The sequence below is a fragment of the Anser anser genome (assembly GCF_964211835.1).
Source record: "Anser anser genome assembly, chromosome: 1".
Lineage (NCBI taxonomy): Eukaryota > Metazoa > Chordata > Aves > Anseriformes > Anatidae > Anser > Anser anser.
In genome coordinates, this window is record NC_139720.1 from 105,570,626 (window position 1) to 105,582,667 (window position 12,042).

The following is a 12,042-nucleotide window of genomic DNA, read 5'->3' on the forward strand; positions in this document are numbered from 1 at the left end:
TTGCAGCAGTGTGCCTCCAAGCTTTCTGTAGCTCTATCTGTTCCAGGGGTTTATAGCAATTTGGGACTGGTTCCCTGCATTGAACTGCCTTTACCCCATCAAATGGGGCTCTGATGGATGCCAAATGGTGTCTCTGTGCGTTAACAGCTTAGACAGCTCTTGTGTCCTGAGACGTGGGAGGGTAAACAAGAAGAATCTAGTAGTTTATCTACTCTGTAAAGCCCTAGAAATTCTTCACCACTTTATGCTCCGGGTGTTTTTCCTCAGTGTCTCTAAGGTTTTTGAGGTGTAATTGAAGTCTCTCAAATATTCACAGATGTTCAGGTTATAGTTCTCTGCAAGCTTCAGCTTATCTTCATTCAGACTAATATGCTGTCCTTAGGGGCAAGTCATAGTCTGGGATCATGGTCTGGGACTCCCTCTTTTTCAACACTTTCATTTACAGTACAAGTATCATCAGCCACCATCTTGGTGCCTGGGAGTCCCTCTACTGTGCATTTCAATTTCTACTGGGAACACTGCGCTCATGATTATTCATGCCCTATGGTACCCTGATAGCTGTGAGAAAGATGATCATGACTCTGGTCATCATCTTATAAGAAACACTGAGATACATTGAGTTGAGCCTGACCTCTATTACTGCTAACGACTAGTGACTTGTCTCTAGTTCTGTATACACTGGTTTGACATTAGTTCAAGCTCTCATTTTGTGCAGATGCCTGGTATTTTTTATGCTGTTGCTGATTTATTTTTCACTCCTTTCTGTAGGTCTGTTGATGTCACTCCTTTACAGAGTTTCCCCTCAGTTACACTCAGGATGTCAATGGAGTTTCATGTTTTGTTACCTTACCGGTAAGGTTCAAGTCAGCTTTTGAGGTAGTTTCAGTCTCCTTAAACCGCATGATGACACTTTTTTGGAATACTAAATAGGACCCATGTGAACTTCTGACTCTGCTCTCTCATACTGAAGATATTCTGGTGATGTATTATGCTCACCGCATGGCTTGCTTAGCTACAGATGGACTTTTTGAGTGTCTTTTATCATAAGACCAAATGACAATATGCCGTATTTCATGGTAACTTGCCAATAGCTTCTGTTTGTCCACAGGCCTCAAAATAGCCTCACTGTAAATTATCACAGTAAACTGTAAGTCCCATTACTTCAGTCTAATGTTGCTATTAATGAGTGTTGCTGCAGTTCTGTTGCAGTTGACCTCTACTTGGTATGCTGGTCTCAGTAAAATATTTCCTCTTAATTTCAGAGGATAGAGCAGCATACTTGAGCAGGGGTTCCTTTTAATAGCAAGCAGCCAGTTGGACAAAACCCTGTGAAAGAAAATCAAGGACCAGAAAAGGGATCAAAGAAGGAGAAAGTGATATTAAAACCATAAAAATTTTGTTGCTAAGCATTTCTAATTACAGTTCACATATAAATGTGTTCCTCCTATGGGAACATGCATACAAGAGTTTGGCATTTTCTGTAATGTAGCTTGGGCACTGAGGGGTGTATTAGCATTTTGTCTTTCCATTTTTTTCTGTTTATACAGATGCTTTGGAGAAGAACACAAAAAGGCTCAACCCTTTCCTAATACACCATGCTTTCTGCTCTCTCCTGCCCAGACATCCTTCCACTGCCACACTTTGCCTGTAGCTGATCCACTGTTGTAGGATAAAAAGCATAAATGAAATGGTATCTGTTCGCCCAAGGCTGGTTCTAACAGCAAAATACACTTGTGAATGAGGAGAGTTTCCATGTCCTCCATTACAGGGATACAGTCACAAGCTCTCATCTTAGATCCAGCAACAGGACTGGATCTACTTATTGTCTCTTTTGATCATACAGGGGCCTTATTTGAGACATTAAAAAGAAGCAGGAAGAACAATGAAATGATAGAATAGGAAGGAACAAAAGTCAGTATGCTTTGAAACATTAGATTTGATTATCCCAGTCATAACAGTGCCCAATAATACTGGAGGATGGTAACAAGGCTCACAAATCAACATTAAATGATGCAAGTATTTTAAAAAAATCCTTTTTTCTTCCAAGGAATAAAACCCAACCGTCAATACCACAAGCTCACTCTCAGCTCTGACTGTTGTCTCTTTCTGTGTCATGGACCATCAAGAGTGGTAGAGTCTGGCAGGCCAGATTTAGGGCAGAGTATCTCCCTTCATGCGTAGCATCCTCTATCTCCAAGGCCATTAAATGATGTCTATGGTGACACTTGCACAACTCATTTGTGAGTTTATGCAGCTGTAAATGAAGCTATAAATTTAATAGAGTTGTTTTCCAGGCTTTGAATTGAGGCTACAAAACCTATGGAGATACTTAAAGTTCAAACCTCCAGGAGTGCACTTGCCGCTGTGGATTTTGCAGTGGTTTCTGTTGCACAGTTGTCTTTTCATGTCAAGGAAATTTAGCGTGCTGTGAGTGTCACTCATGACACTCACATGAAAGCTATCATGCTAGGAGATCAACTCTGCTGCTGTCTATTGATTTTGGTCAGTAGTTTTCAGGTTCCCTGGTGACAGTGTTTAAAGCCTGCTTCAAACTGCATAAAACCAATGGTTATTTTTTAATCCAGCTTCAGACTTACAGTCATTCAATACAACTTTTCTTTAATCCTTACAATACACCAAGAGTTTTAACCAACAACTCTATTTTCTCTCTCTCTTTCTCTCTCAAAATAAAAATGGAAAAAAATTAAAAATATATCTGCTCTTTCTCATCAGGGATAATCCTTCATTTGCCAGACCAAAACAAGGAAGTCTTCACCTTTCTGTACAAGGCAAGACTTTGCTAATTACAGCAGCTTCTGTTTGTGCTATGACAACCTGTCTTTGAGACATAAGCCTATCAGTTCTGGTTGCCTATGATAAGTTACTTCAGCAGCCATCAACGATGGCAGCGAACCTCCTCAGCCCATGCAAGTCAGAACGCCTGCTGCTTCCCCATCTGCTTGTGCTCATCTGCACCACCATGTCAGGCTGAAAGCATTTTCCATGGTGGAGTTCAAGTGGAAGCGTTTTTTATAAAGAGTGGCTACTGGAGAAGCACGATGCTGTTTGCATTGTACCACAAGATCTATCACCACACAAAGGCTGACCGTCAGTAAGAAGTAAGGAAAGGAACAGCAACTGCCTTTTTGGCATCTGTGGAAGCAGAAAGATGTCTAGTGGGATTTTTTAAAAGCAGCTGTTCTGATTGTTTTGCCTTCCACCTATCTAAAGCTTTTGATAGTTTGCAACTTAGTCTCCCTACAAAAATGTTTGTTCCTGAACAGAACTTTTCAGCTTGACTCTTGGGGGGAAATAAAAGTTGGATTGCTGGTGGCCATTTGCTTTAATATAAAAGTATGAAATAGTGGCAGCCTGAGTTCAAATTTGTCAGCAAGTCCATGCCTCTTCACATTCCTCGATATTTAATTCAAGGTACTTAGCACAGTAACATGTAACATGACATCTTTGCAAGCTGTAGTTTTACTACTCATTAGTCTGTGCTCCTTAGCAAGATTTTCCGTGACCCTATGGTCAATAGTCCACTTTTCTAAGTAAGCTGTCTACCTTCAAGCATGTTTACTTGGCAGTAGAATTAGACTGGAATAAGAAATCAGAGTTCAAAGATATTCAAAATGAGAAGGGGATAGCACTATCCCTGTTTGTCCTTTTATTATCCTATAATGTAAGAACAAAGCATACTACATACTTTTTTATTTATTTTGATTTTTTAATTTTGATTTTTGTTTATTTTTCTTCTACTGGTATACTCACAGCTTCCAGTAAAGATTTGGGTTCTGCTGTGCTAAGACAGACCTCAGGAATGAACAGCCTAAGCATTTGTGACAAGCAAATGAAACACTTTTAGTCCTGTTTTCAGATACAAAAGCAGAATGGATCAACTTGCCTGCAATCATGCAGGAAGCCAAGAGCGGAACAGCACCTTGAACTCAGCCCTGTGATTATCAGATCTGTACTTTCTTCACACTCATGAGCATACATGTCTGTCTTTGAACTACTACAGGCGGATATAACGCTGCACCAGAGCTTTGTGAGTGCTAGCCCACAGAGCTATTTCTGCAGAGCAGTTCCAAGCACACTGAATGCAGAGCTCTCTGAATACTTTGCAGTCAGCTCTGTGCAGCATGTCATCCAGGCATGGAATTCACTGCCATAAGAGGATGTTGAGTCAAAGGCTGTAGCTGAAGCTGAGTTTCTCGAAGGGTTGAAAAACAGCCTGGTTAGTTCAGGCAAAGGCGCCACCTTTCTGGTTTTTGTTTTTGTTTTGTTTTTGGAGATGTGGGGGGGCTAGTGGTGTGGCTGTGGTTTGTACCAGGTCTAGTGCTGCTGGTTCCAAGTCTGGGTGCTGACACCGAGCTATGAGGCAAGCAGACAGAAAACTAGTGACTGTGATTTTTCACTGAGAGAAAAGTCCCTATTTTATTTAGTTTTTGGATTGTTTTGCCCAGGATTGGCAGATGGAGTCTTTTCTCTTGCTTAGAACTTCATCAGAAGTTTCTCACACAACTTTCAGCATGTGTTGCTCACTGGGAAGAAAGCATATACCAAGCTAGACAGGAAATCTGTTCCTTTGCACTTTTGTTTCTGCCAGGGCTGGTGAACGGAGTATGCAGAGTAGCTGTGATTACAGCACAGCTAGAGCTTGTGTATTTTGGGTTTGTACTCTAGCAGGACCTCCCAACCCCAACCCCAAAGAAAACAAAACATGGGGATAAATAAGGGGAAGAGGAGGCAGAACCCTCCCTCAGGTCAGGAGGCTAAGTATTTTTGAACTGCCAAGGTGGTGATCTTAAGTGAGGATAATGTATAATGCAGTGAAAAGCTAATGAGACCAGGCCTGTTAAACATGGACCTGGTGTTACTTATCTCTCTAATGCTTCAAATTACACAGGCTCAGGTTGTATTTGATCACCTCTCCTGCTTTGACAAAGTGAGCAGCAGGCTTTTATATAATGTACATGATCATATACTGTAGGGAACAATCCTGCTCTGGCAGGGGAGGGAAGCTGATGACATAATGGGTCTTCTCCATCTCGAAGTTATGTGATTCATCAATTAAATGAATTCAGTGGGATAAAGCAGCATGAAAGGGCAATTTCCCTGTAATACACTGCCTGCTGATTAACTCTTCCCTCCCAGTTCCAGACACACTGCTCGGGATCCATCCCTATGTGGGCCGGCTTGGGCGATGCAGACCTGTCCGCTACCGAGTGCACGGTGGGATGGGGCCGGGCAGCACCAGCATCGGCACCAGCATCAGCACCAGCACCAGCACCATCATCACCATCAGCAGCAGTAGCAGCAGCAGCGCTGCCCCACGTCCAGCCGCTCCCAAGCGGGGGTGCTGGGGGCACTGCAGGCGCATGCAGCATCGCGCTCCGTGCGGGGTGTGCAAAGCCCTGCACCACGCCGGCTGCTCCCCCGCAGCTACCCGGTGTCCCGCAGCGGGCGGGCGGTGCGGTGGGGAGCGGGGCGGCCCCGCATTGCGTCGGGGGCCGCGCTGGAGGCGGCGGCGGCGGAGTGCGGAGCGGTGCGGCGCGGTGCGGAGCGGCGCGGAGCGGGGGCAGCGCTGCTGCCCGCCCCCCTCCAGCCCCCTCCCGCCCGCCGCCCGAGCTGCACCAAACAGCTCTCGGGTTTATGCTGATAGCGCAGCGTCAAGACATGGCTCGAGTTGGCTCCTCGCTCTTATGCATTCAGCAGCCCTCTCGCTCCTGCCACACGCGGCCAGCTCCTGCCTCCTCCTGCTGCTGCTGCTGCTGCTGCCGGGACGAGCCAAGACCCACTCCGGAGATGCGGCTGCAGGACTGCGGCTCTCTTACATCTCCCCAGCCGCCGCTGCCCAGCGCCCGGTTGCTTCTCCAGCTACCTTAAAGGAAGAGAGCGGGAGAGCCAGCGGCTATCTAGGACTCCTTCCTTTTATTTATTAACTCAATCCTTTTGGAAAAGGTACTTTGCGCACTCTTCCATCCCCCACCTTCCCCACTGCGGTTCTCGGCAGAAACTAATTAAACCCACTCGCCCTTGGTGCAGCCTAAGACAGTGTATGAATATTTCAGTGTCTCGCAGGCAGCCCTGTAAAGCGATCACAGTATTATTAAAAGAGGTGCAAGAGGAGGAGGAGAAGGGTTGAGTTTGCCGCTGCGGTTTTTGTTTTGGTCTGTATTTTTTTTTTTTTTTGATGCTGCTGCAAGACGACTTGACGCATTCTGGCACTGGCTCCTACTTCTAACCAGCGCATCTCACTTGGAGCAGGTAAGGAAAATACCCTTCTCCCCCATGCTGCTGGACTCTATTTTGGACAGTTTGGGTCTGGGACATTGATCTTCCTTCCCTTGTCTCTGCCTCAGTTGAGTCTAGCTGCTGCAAAGCAGAGGGGAGATGCTCTGCTCTCCTTCCCCTAATCCCCTCAATCAGTGTGATGAAATTGCCAGTACTCAGCTGTCTCCACCATCTGCGAAGCGGGGCGCGTGGTGGTCAGGAAACTTATGGCAGGAGCTGACCCCACTTAAGTTGCCTGGGAAGCCCTCCCGATGCACTCAGGGCACAGCAGGGCTGTGGGTCCAGATTGGCCCCTTCCTGTCCCGGAGGCCTCGTTGCTTGTCCACGGATGTGTGGGAATGTGTAGGGTTCCGCATGTGCTGCCGTAGTGGGCAGAGAGGGATGTTCTTGCTGGTGTGAAAGCCAATCCATTGCGCCTGAGCGTGTGTGTGTGCTGGGGCTTGGGGGTTGGTTTATGCTGTTTCTCTCCTCCCTGGCAGCCTCCTTCCTGCAAGTAAGCTTTATGCCTTCTAAAGCAAGAGTATCGACATCCCTCTCTCTCCGGCACACAAGAGGACAGGACCAGGGCAGTGGGAAGGGGAGGGGGGGGCAGGCGATGGAAATTTGCTGAGTTGGCATTGCAAGGACTTACCTCCCAGGCTCCCCGTGATTTATTTATTTATTTATTTGTGTATGTGTGTGTGTGTGTGTGTGTGTGGTAACTTCGAGACAGCAGCCACGGCAATGGTCGAGTCGTCAAGAAAAGCAGACGGATCAAGTTAAAGGCAAAAGGAGACGTCTGGGGGGGGATCCCCAGCCTGGGGGTGAACCCCAGACACTTTCAGCCTCCTAGCTTGGGGGGACAGGACCCCTCACCTTACCTGCCCTCTTCCCCCACCCTCCTAAAGGTACTCCTTCTCTCTTTCTTCACCCTCCCTTCATTCCTGATGCCTATTCCTGCATCCCACCTCTCCTTTCCCATTTTGGATATTTTCATCTTGTAGGCTTTTCATCCATCCCTTCTTCAAGCCCCTCCATCCCCACTCATTCTGCAGACTTTGAGCCTCCTCTGCCTCCCACCCTTCTGCCATCCTCCACTGAACTGCCCTTGGACTTTCTGTTCTCCTCCATTCTCGTCCCCACTCTCAAGCTGCTCTCCCTCTCTTCTCCACCCCTGGCCCTGGTTCCCACTTCCTTTGTGCCACAATGACCGTGATGGCTGGAGAGAACATGGATGAGACTTCTGCGCTACCTGGCCACCCCCAGGATAGCTACCAGCCTGCTGCCCACGATGACCATGAGTGCTGTGAGCGCGTAGTGATAAACATTGCTGGACTACGCTTTGAGACTCAACTGAAGACATTAGCCCAGTTCCCCAACACACTGCTGGGCAATCCCAAGAAGCGCATGCGATACTTTGACCCCTTGCGCAATGAGTACTTTTTTGACCGGAACCGGCCCAGCTTTGACGCCATCCTCTACTACTACCAGTCTGGAGGGCGGCTTCGCCGGCCGGTCAATGTGCCCTTGGACATGTTCTCTGAGGAGATAAAATTTTATGAGCTGGGTGAGGAGGCCATGGAGAAGTTCCGGGAAGATGAAGGATTCATCAAAGATGAGGAGAGACCCTTGCCGGAGGGGGAGTACCAGCGCCAAGTATGGCTCCTCTTTGAGTACCCAGAGAGCTCTGGGCCTGCAAGGGTTATTGCAATAGTCTCTGTCATGGTGATCCTCATCTCCATCGTGATCTTCTGCCTAGAGACATTACCTGAGCTGAAGGAGGACAAGGAGTATACAGTGCATCGCACTGACAACACCACCCAGGTCTACAAATCCAACATCTTCACAGATCCTTTCTTTGTTGTGGAGACCCTGTGCATCATCTGGTTCTCCTTTGAGCTGGTGGTGCGCTTCTTTGCCTGCCCCAGCAAGACTGAATTCTTCAAGAATATCATGAACTTCATTGACATTGTAGCCATCATCCCTTACTTCATCACCCTGGGCACTGAGATGGCTGAGCGGGAGGGGACTCAGAAAGGAGAGCAGGCCACCTCCTTGGCCATCCTGAGAGTCATCAGACTGGTAAGAGTCTTTCGAATCTTCAAACTCTCCCGGCACTCTAAGGGCCTCCAGATTTTGGGACAGACCCTCAAAGCGAGTATGAGAGAGCTAGGTTTATTAATCTTCTTCCTCTTCATTGGGGTGATCTTGTTCTCTAGTGCGGTGTATTTTGCTGAGGCTGAAGAACCTGAGTCTCATTTCACAAGTATCCCTGATGCTTTCTGGTGGGCGGTGGTATCCATGACCACTGTGGGCTATGGTGACATGTACCCTGTGACAATTGGAGGCAAAATCGTAGGCTCCTTGTGTGCCATCGCTGGTGTGCTGACAATTGCCCTGCCTGTACCTGTCATCGTGTCCAACTTCAACTACTTCTACCACCGAGAAACAGAAGGGGAAGAACAGGCTCAGTTACTTCACGTTAGCTCCCCTAATTTAGCATCTGACAGTGATCTCAGCCGCCGCAGCTCCTCCACAATCAGCAAATCTGAGTACATGGAAATCGAAGAGGATATGAATAATAGCATAGACAATTTTAGAGAGGCTAATCTCAGAACTGGCAACTGCACTGTAGCCAACCAAAACTGTGTTAATAAAAGCAAGCTGCTGACTGATGTATAAACAAAAAAAAAACAAACAAAATCCTCACTCACAGCTTGAAGACTTAAGTGACACAGTCACACTTTGTAGATGCTTTACTGATAGTCTTTGAATGCTTTATTTACCTCGTAAATGCATTGTTGCATTGCGAATTTTTGCTCAGCGATAAAGAAGCTTCCAGGATCCATGAAAGATACAATTTTGTTTATTTAAAAAAAAAAAAAAAACCATTTTCCATCTAGTAAATGAGAACCATTTGAACTAGTTTAGTTTTAAACTGTATGATGCTAGACCTAAACTTTTCCTCTCCCCCCACCCCATTTTTTTTCCATGAAGTTAACTTAAAGAATACAGTTTTAAAAACTATAAAGCATATGCATGGATTCCAGTAAAAATATTCTGCAAAACTGCACAGTTGCAAGAAAGTGCATCAGAAAATAATAATAAAAAAGGATTAACATGCAGCAAGCATTTGCCATTGTTTTTATGAAGGAGTGCAATTTTTCCTTCCACCCCCTATGTGAGAGATTGTATAGTTCCAGTCTACAGACCAACACAGCACCTTATTTAAATACACTTAAGGCTGGTCTTTTTTGCTGTCCGTTTAAGAACTATTCTAAAATAACAAACAAAACTGAAGACAAAACATCTGCAATGCTGCTAAGTTCTCTTATATGCAGATGATTTAAACACACTTTTCCTTTTCCCTGTCCAGAACTGGATACAAAACTTATAGTCCCTCTGTTGCAAGATAGCACAATGGAGTTTAATATAAGCATGTTTGAATTTGATACTATTTATTTTATAATCGCATGCCTGAAACTTTACCTCAGACAATAGCGGATAAGCTTTCGTTTGAACTGAATCTTCTAAAAATAGGTCCTTTATCTCTCTTTTTCTTTCTTTCTTTTTTTTTTTCTTTATGATTTGCATTCACCAGAAGTGCACTCCTTAATTTATTAAATCATTGACTAGTAATTTAAAGTACTGTATTTAAGTGCGTATGTTAGTCAAATGGGAACAATAACTTTTGGAGATCAAAGCATGTTCAAATATTCAGCATTATGGCCTATTTGATTAAGGTGTAACTTGAATTAATTAATGCATGAATTCAATAATAATAATAATAATAATAATAATAATAACAACAATAACAATAATAACAATAAAAATGAAATAAAAAAAGTGCTTGATAGGCCGAGGGCCTCAATGAACAGATTAGAGAAACCTGATTGTTTTCCTGCATTGCTCAGGGAAATGTGTTGGCTTTTGTCCAGGCATTGTCAGAAAGGAATATATCCCATCCCTTAAAGGGAAAGCTATATGGAAAATTAAGAAGTCAAGTTATATATAGCAACACCTAAAACCTAGTATCCTTTATAGTTTAAAGGTGCAGATGCATGCTTTTTGGTGCATTCTCAGAATGTAAATGAAACTTATCTACTATATGCATCCAAATTGCAGCAGCTGGTTTCTTTTGCAGTCATTAGTTAAGACTTTTTTGTATTCCCCTAAAACTCACTGAAGAGACATAACAGATCGATTTAGATAGTTGTGCAGTGCCTTTATCTTACATCCCCTAAACTACTGAAAGTGCCTCCAGGAATTGAGCTGATCAGAGATAGCGAAGGAAAGGGCAAGGCACCAACACACAAGCAGGAGAGTTCTGTGCTGCCTCTTGACACAGCACAGAAAGGGACAGAGAAGGAAACAAAGCGTAAGCGTGAGAGAGAGGCATGCAGAAGAGGCAGGCAAAGACCACCAGCGCCCCTCAAGATACCTTCCTTCCCTTGCCAGTCCAATGCTGCAGGGCTCAACATTTTCTTCTGCTAAATAAGTCACAGTTGTGTTTATGCAAGACTTCAAGTTTCCCTAGATTGTTTATAGAGACATTGCTGCCATCATCATACCTGCCCTTTCTTTCCCCGAGATGGCTCTTTGGCAGCCTGTCCCAGCATGGCAGGACACAGGGGGAGCTAAGGACCATCATTAACTGCAGCATTACTCAGTCAGGCAACCAGATTGCAGGGCCATGCTTTTCTTTCCTTTGGATTTCCCAGGAGGTAGGTGACAGAAGCTTTCCAGTGTCCTCCTATCCATGCCTCCTCTATTCCCTTTTAGCAGTCTGTCAGATCTTAAATTCTGTCACAGATCCTCCAAGACATATTATTTTTTCTGATCCCTAACCTTACTCCCACCATGATCTGGTGAAGGAAGTAAAGCTAGGAGAAGGTATCTTCTGCAATATGCCAGCCTTGACTGCTAGGCCCTGGGAGATAATAAAGTGTGATCAGAGCTAATGTAGGCACTAATCTTTATTTTTTAAATGGATGAAGTTGAGGGTCTTCATTCTGCACTTCACCTGTGGCCAACTGTTATTGAAAAATTCTCCTTCCACATTGAACAGATCCTTTCTTCCCCTAGGTTTCTGATATATGTATATATGTGTATGAATATATACGTTGTCTGCACATGCATGTGTATTACACATATGCAGACACATACATATATAAAATCAAGGCATATAGATTAAAAAGAACCCTAACTGCAGTTACGCACAAGCCTGACCTGCCAGGTTTCCAGAAAGACTTGACTTTATTTCTCAATGTGCAGCTTCTGTGAATCTTAAAGATGAGAAAGTGATCAAGAACTGAGGGAGTTCTGACTCCTGCAAGAAATGCAAAGCATCAGATAAAACAGGGCATTACATTCTCTACACAGATATTGTAAAACTTCCTTTCTGTCCTCTGCTCACTCCTGAGCCCATTGTACACCTCTCTCCCCACTACAGTCTGATGGTCCCTCTCTCCCCACTACAGTCTGATGGTCCTGATCTTTCCAAACTCTTGGACTCTAGGATATGACTTCTTATGTTGAAACAGACTTGAGTACTGCACTCAGCTTACAAAACAAGCAACTGACTAAAATAAACAGCAATAATGAATGCAATGCTGTGGAACTGATGATCAGAAAATAGCATCTGGGACATGAGGCCTCACTTTGGTTACTTAACTTCCGTTGTAGTTGGGTATACACACCTTAGTTTAATGACCAGAATGATAATAATTTCGCATATGTAAAGAGAATAGTGCTGCATGCAGTGGT

The 12,042-nt window shown here is 44.8% G+C and overlaps 1 protein-coding gene across 1 annotated transcript; it reads left to right on the forward strand.

The window, feature by feature from the left end:
- The first annotated feature begins 5,599 nt into the window (after window positions 1-5,599).
- LOC310879975 (potassium voltage-gated channel subfamily A member 1) lies at window positions 5,600-11,744 on the forward strand. The gene is made up of 2 exons (XM_083795067.1): window positions 5,600-6,270; window positions 7,281-11,744. The coding sequence occupies exon 2, from the start codon at window positions 7,483-7,485 to the stop codon at window positions 8,956-8,958; it is 1,476 nt and encodes a 491-aa protein (XP_083651193.1). The 5' UTR covers window positions 5,600-6,270; window positions 7,281-7,482; the 3' UTR covers window positions 8,959-11,744.
- Window positions 11,745-12,042: the final 298 nt, after the last annotated feature.

Bases quoted from the DNA above. Each gene is read 5' to 3' on its own strand.
- LOC310879975 (XM_083795067.1), top strand. From the start codon at position 7,483: ATGACCGTGATGGCTGGAGAGAACATGGATGAGACTTCTGCGCTACCT.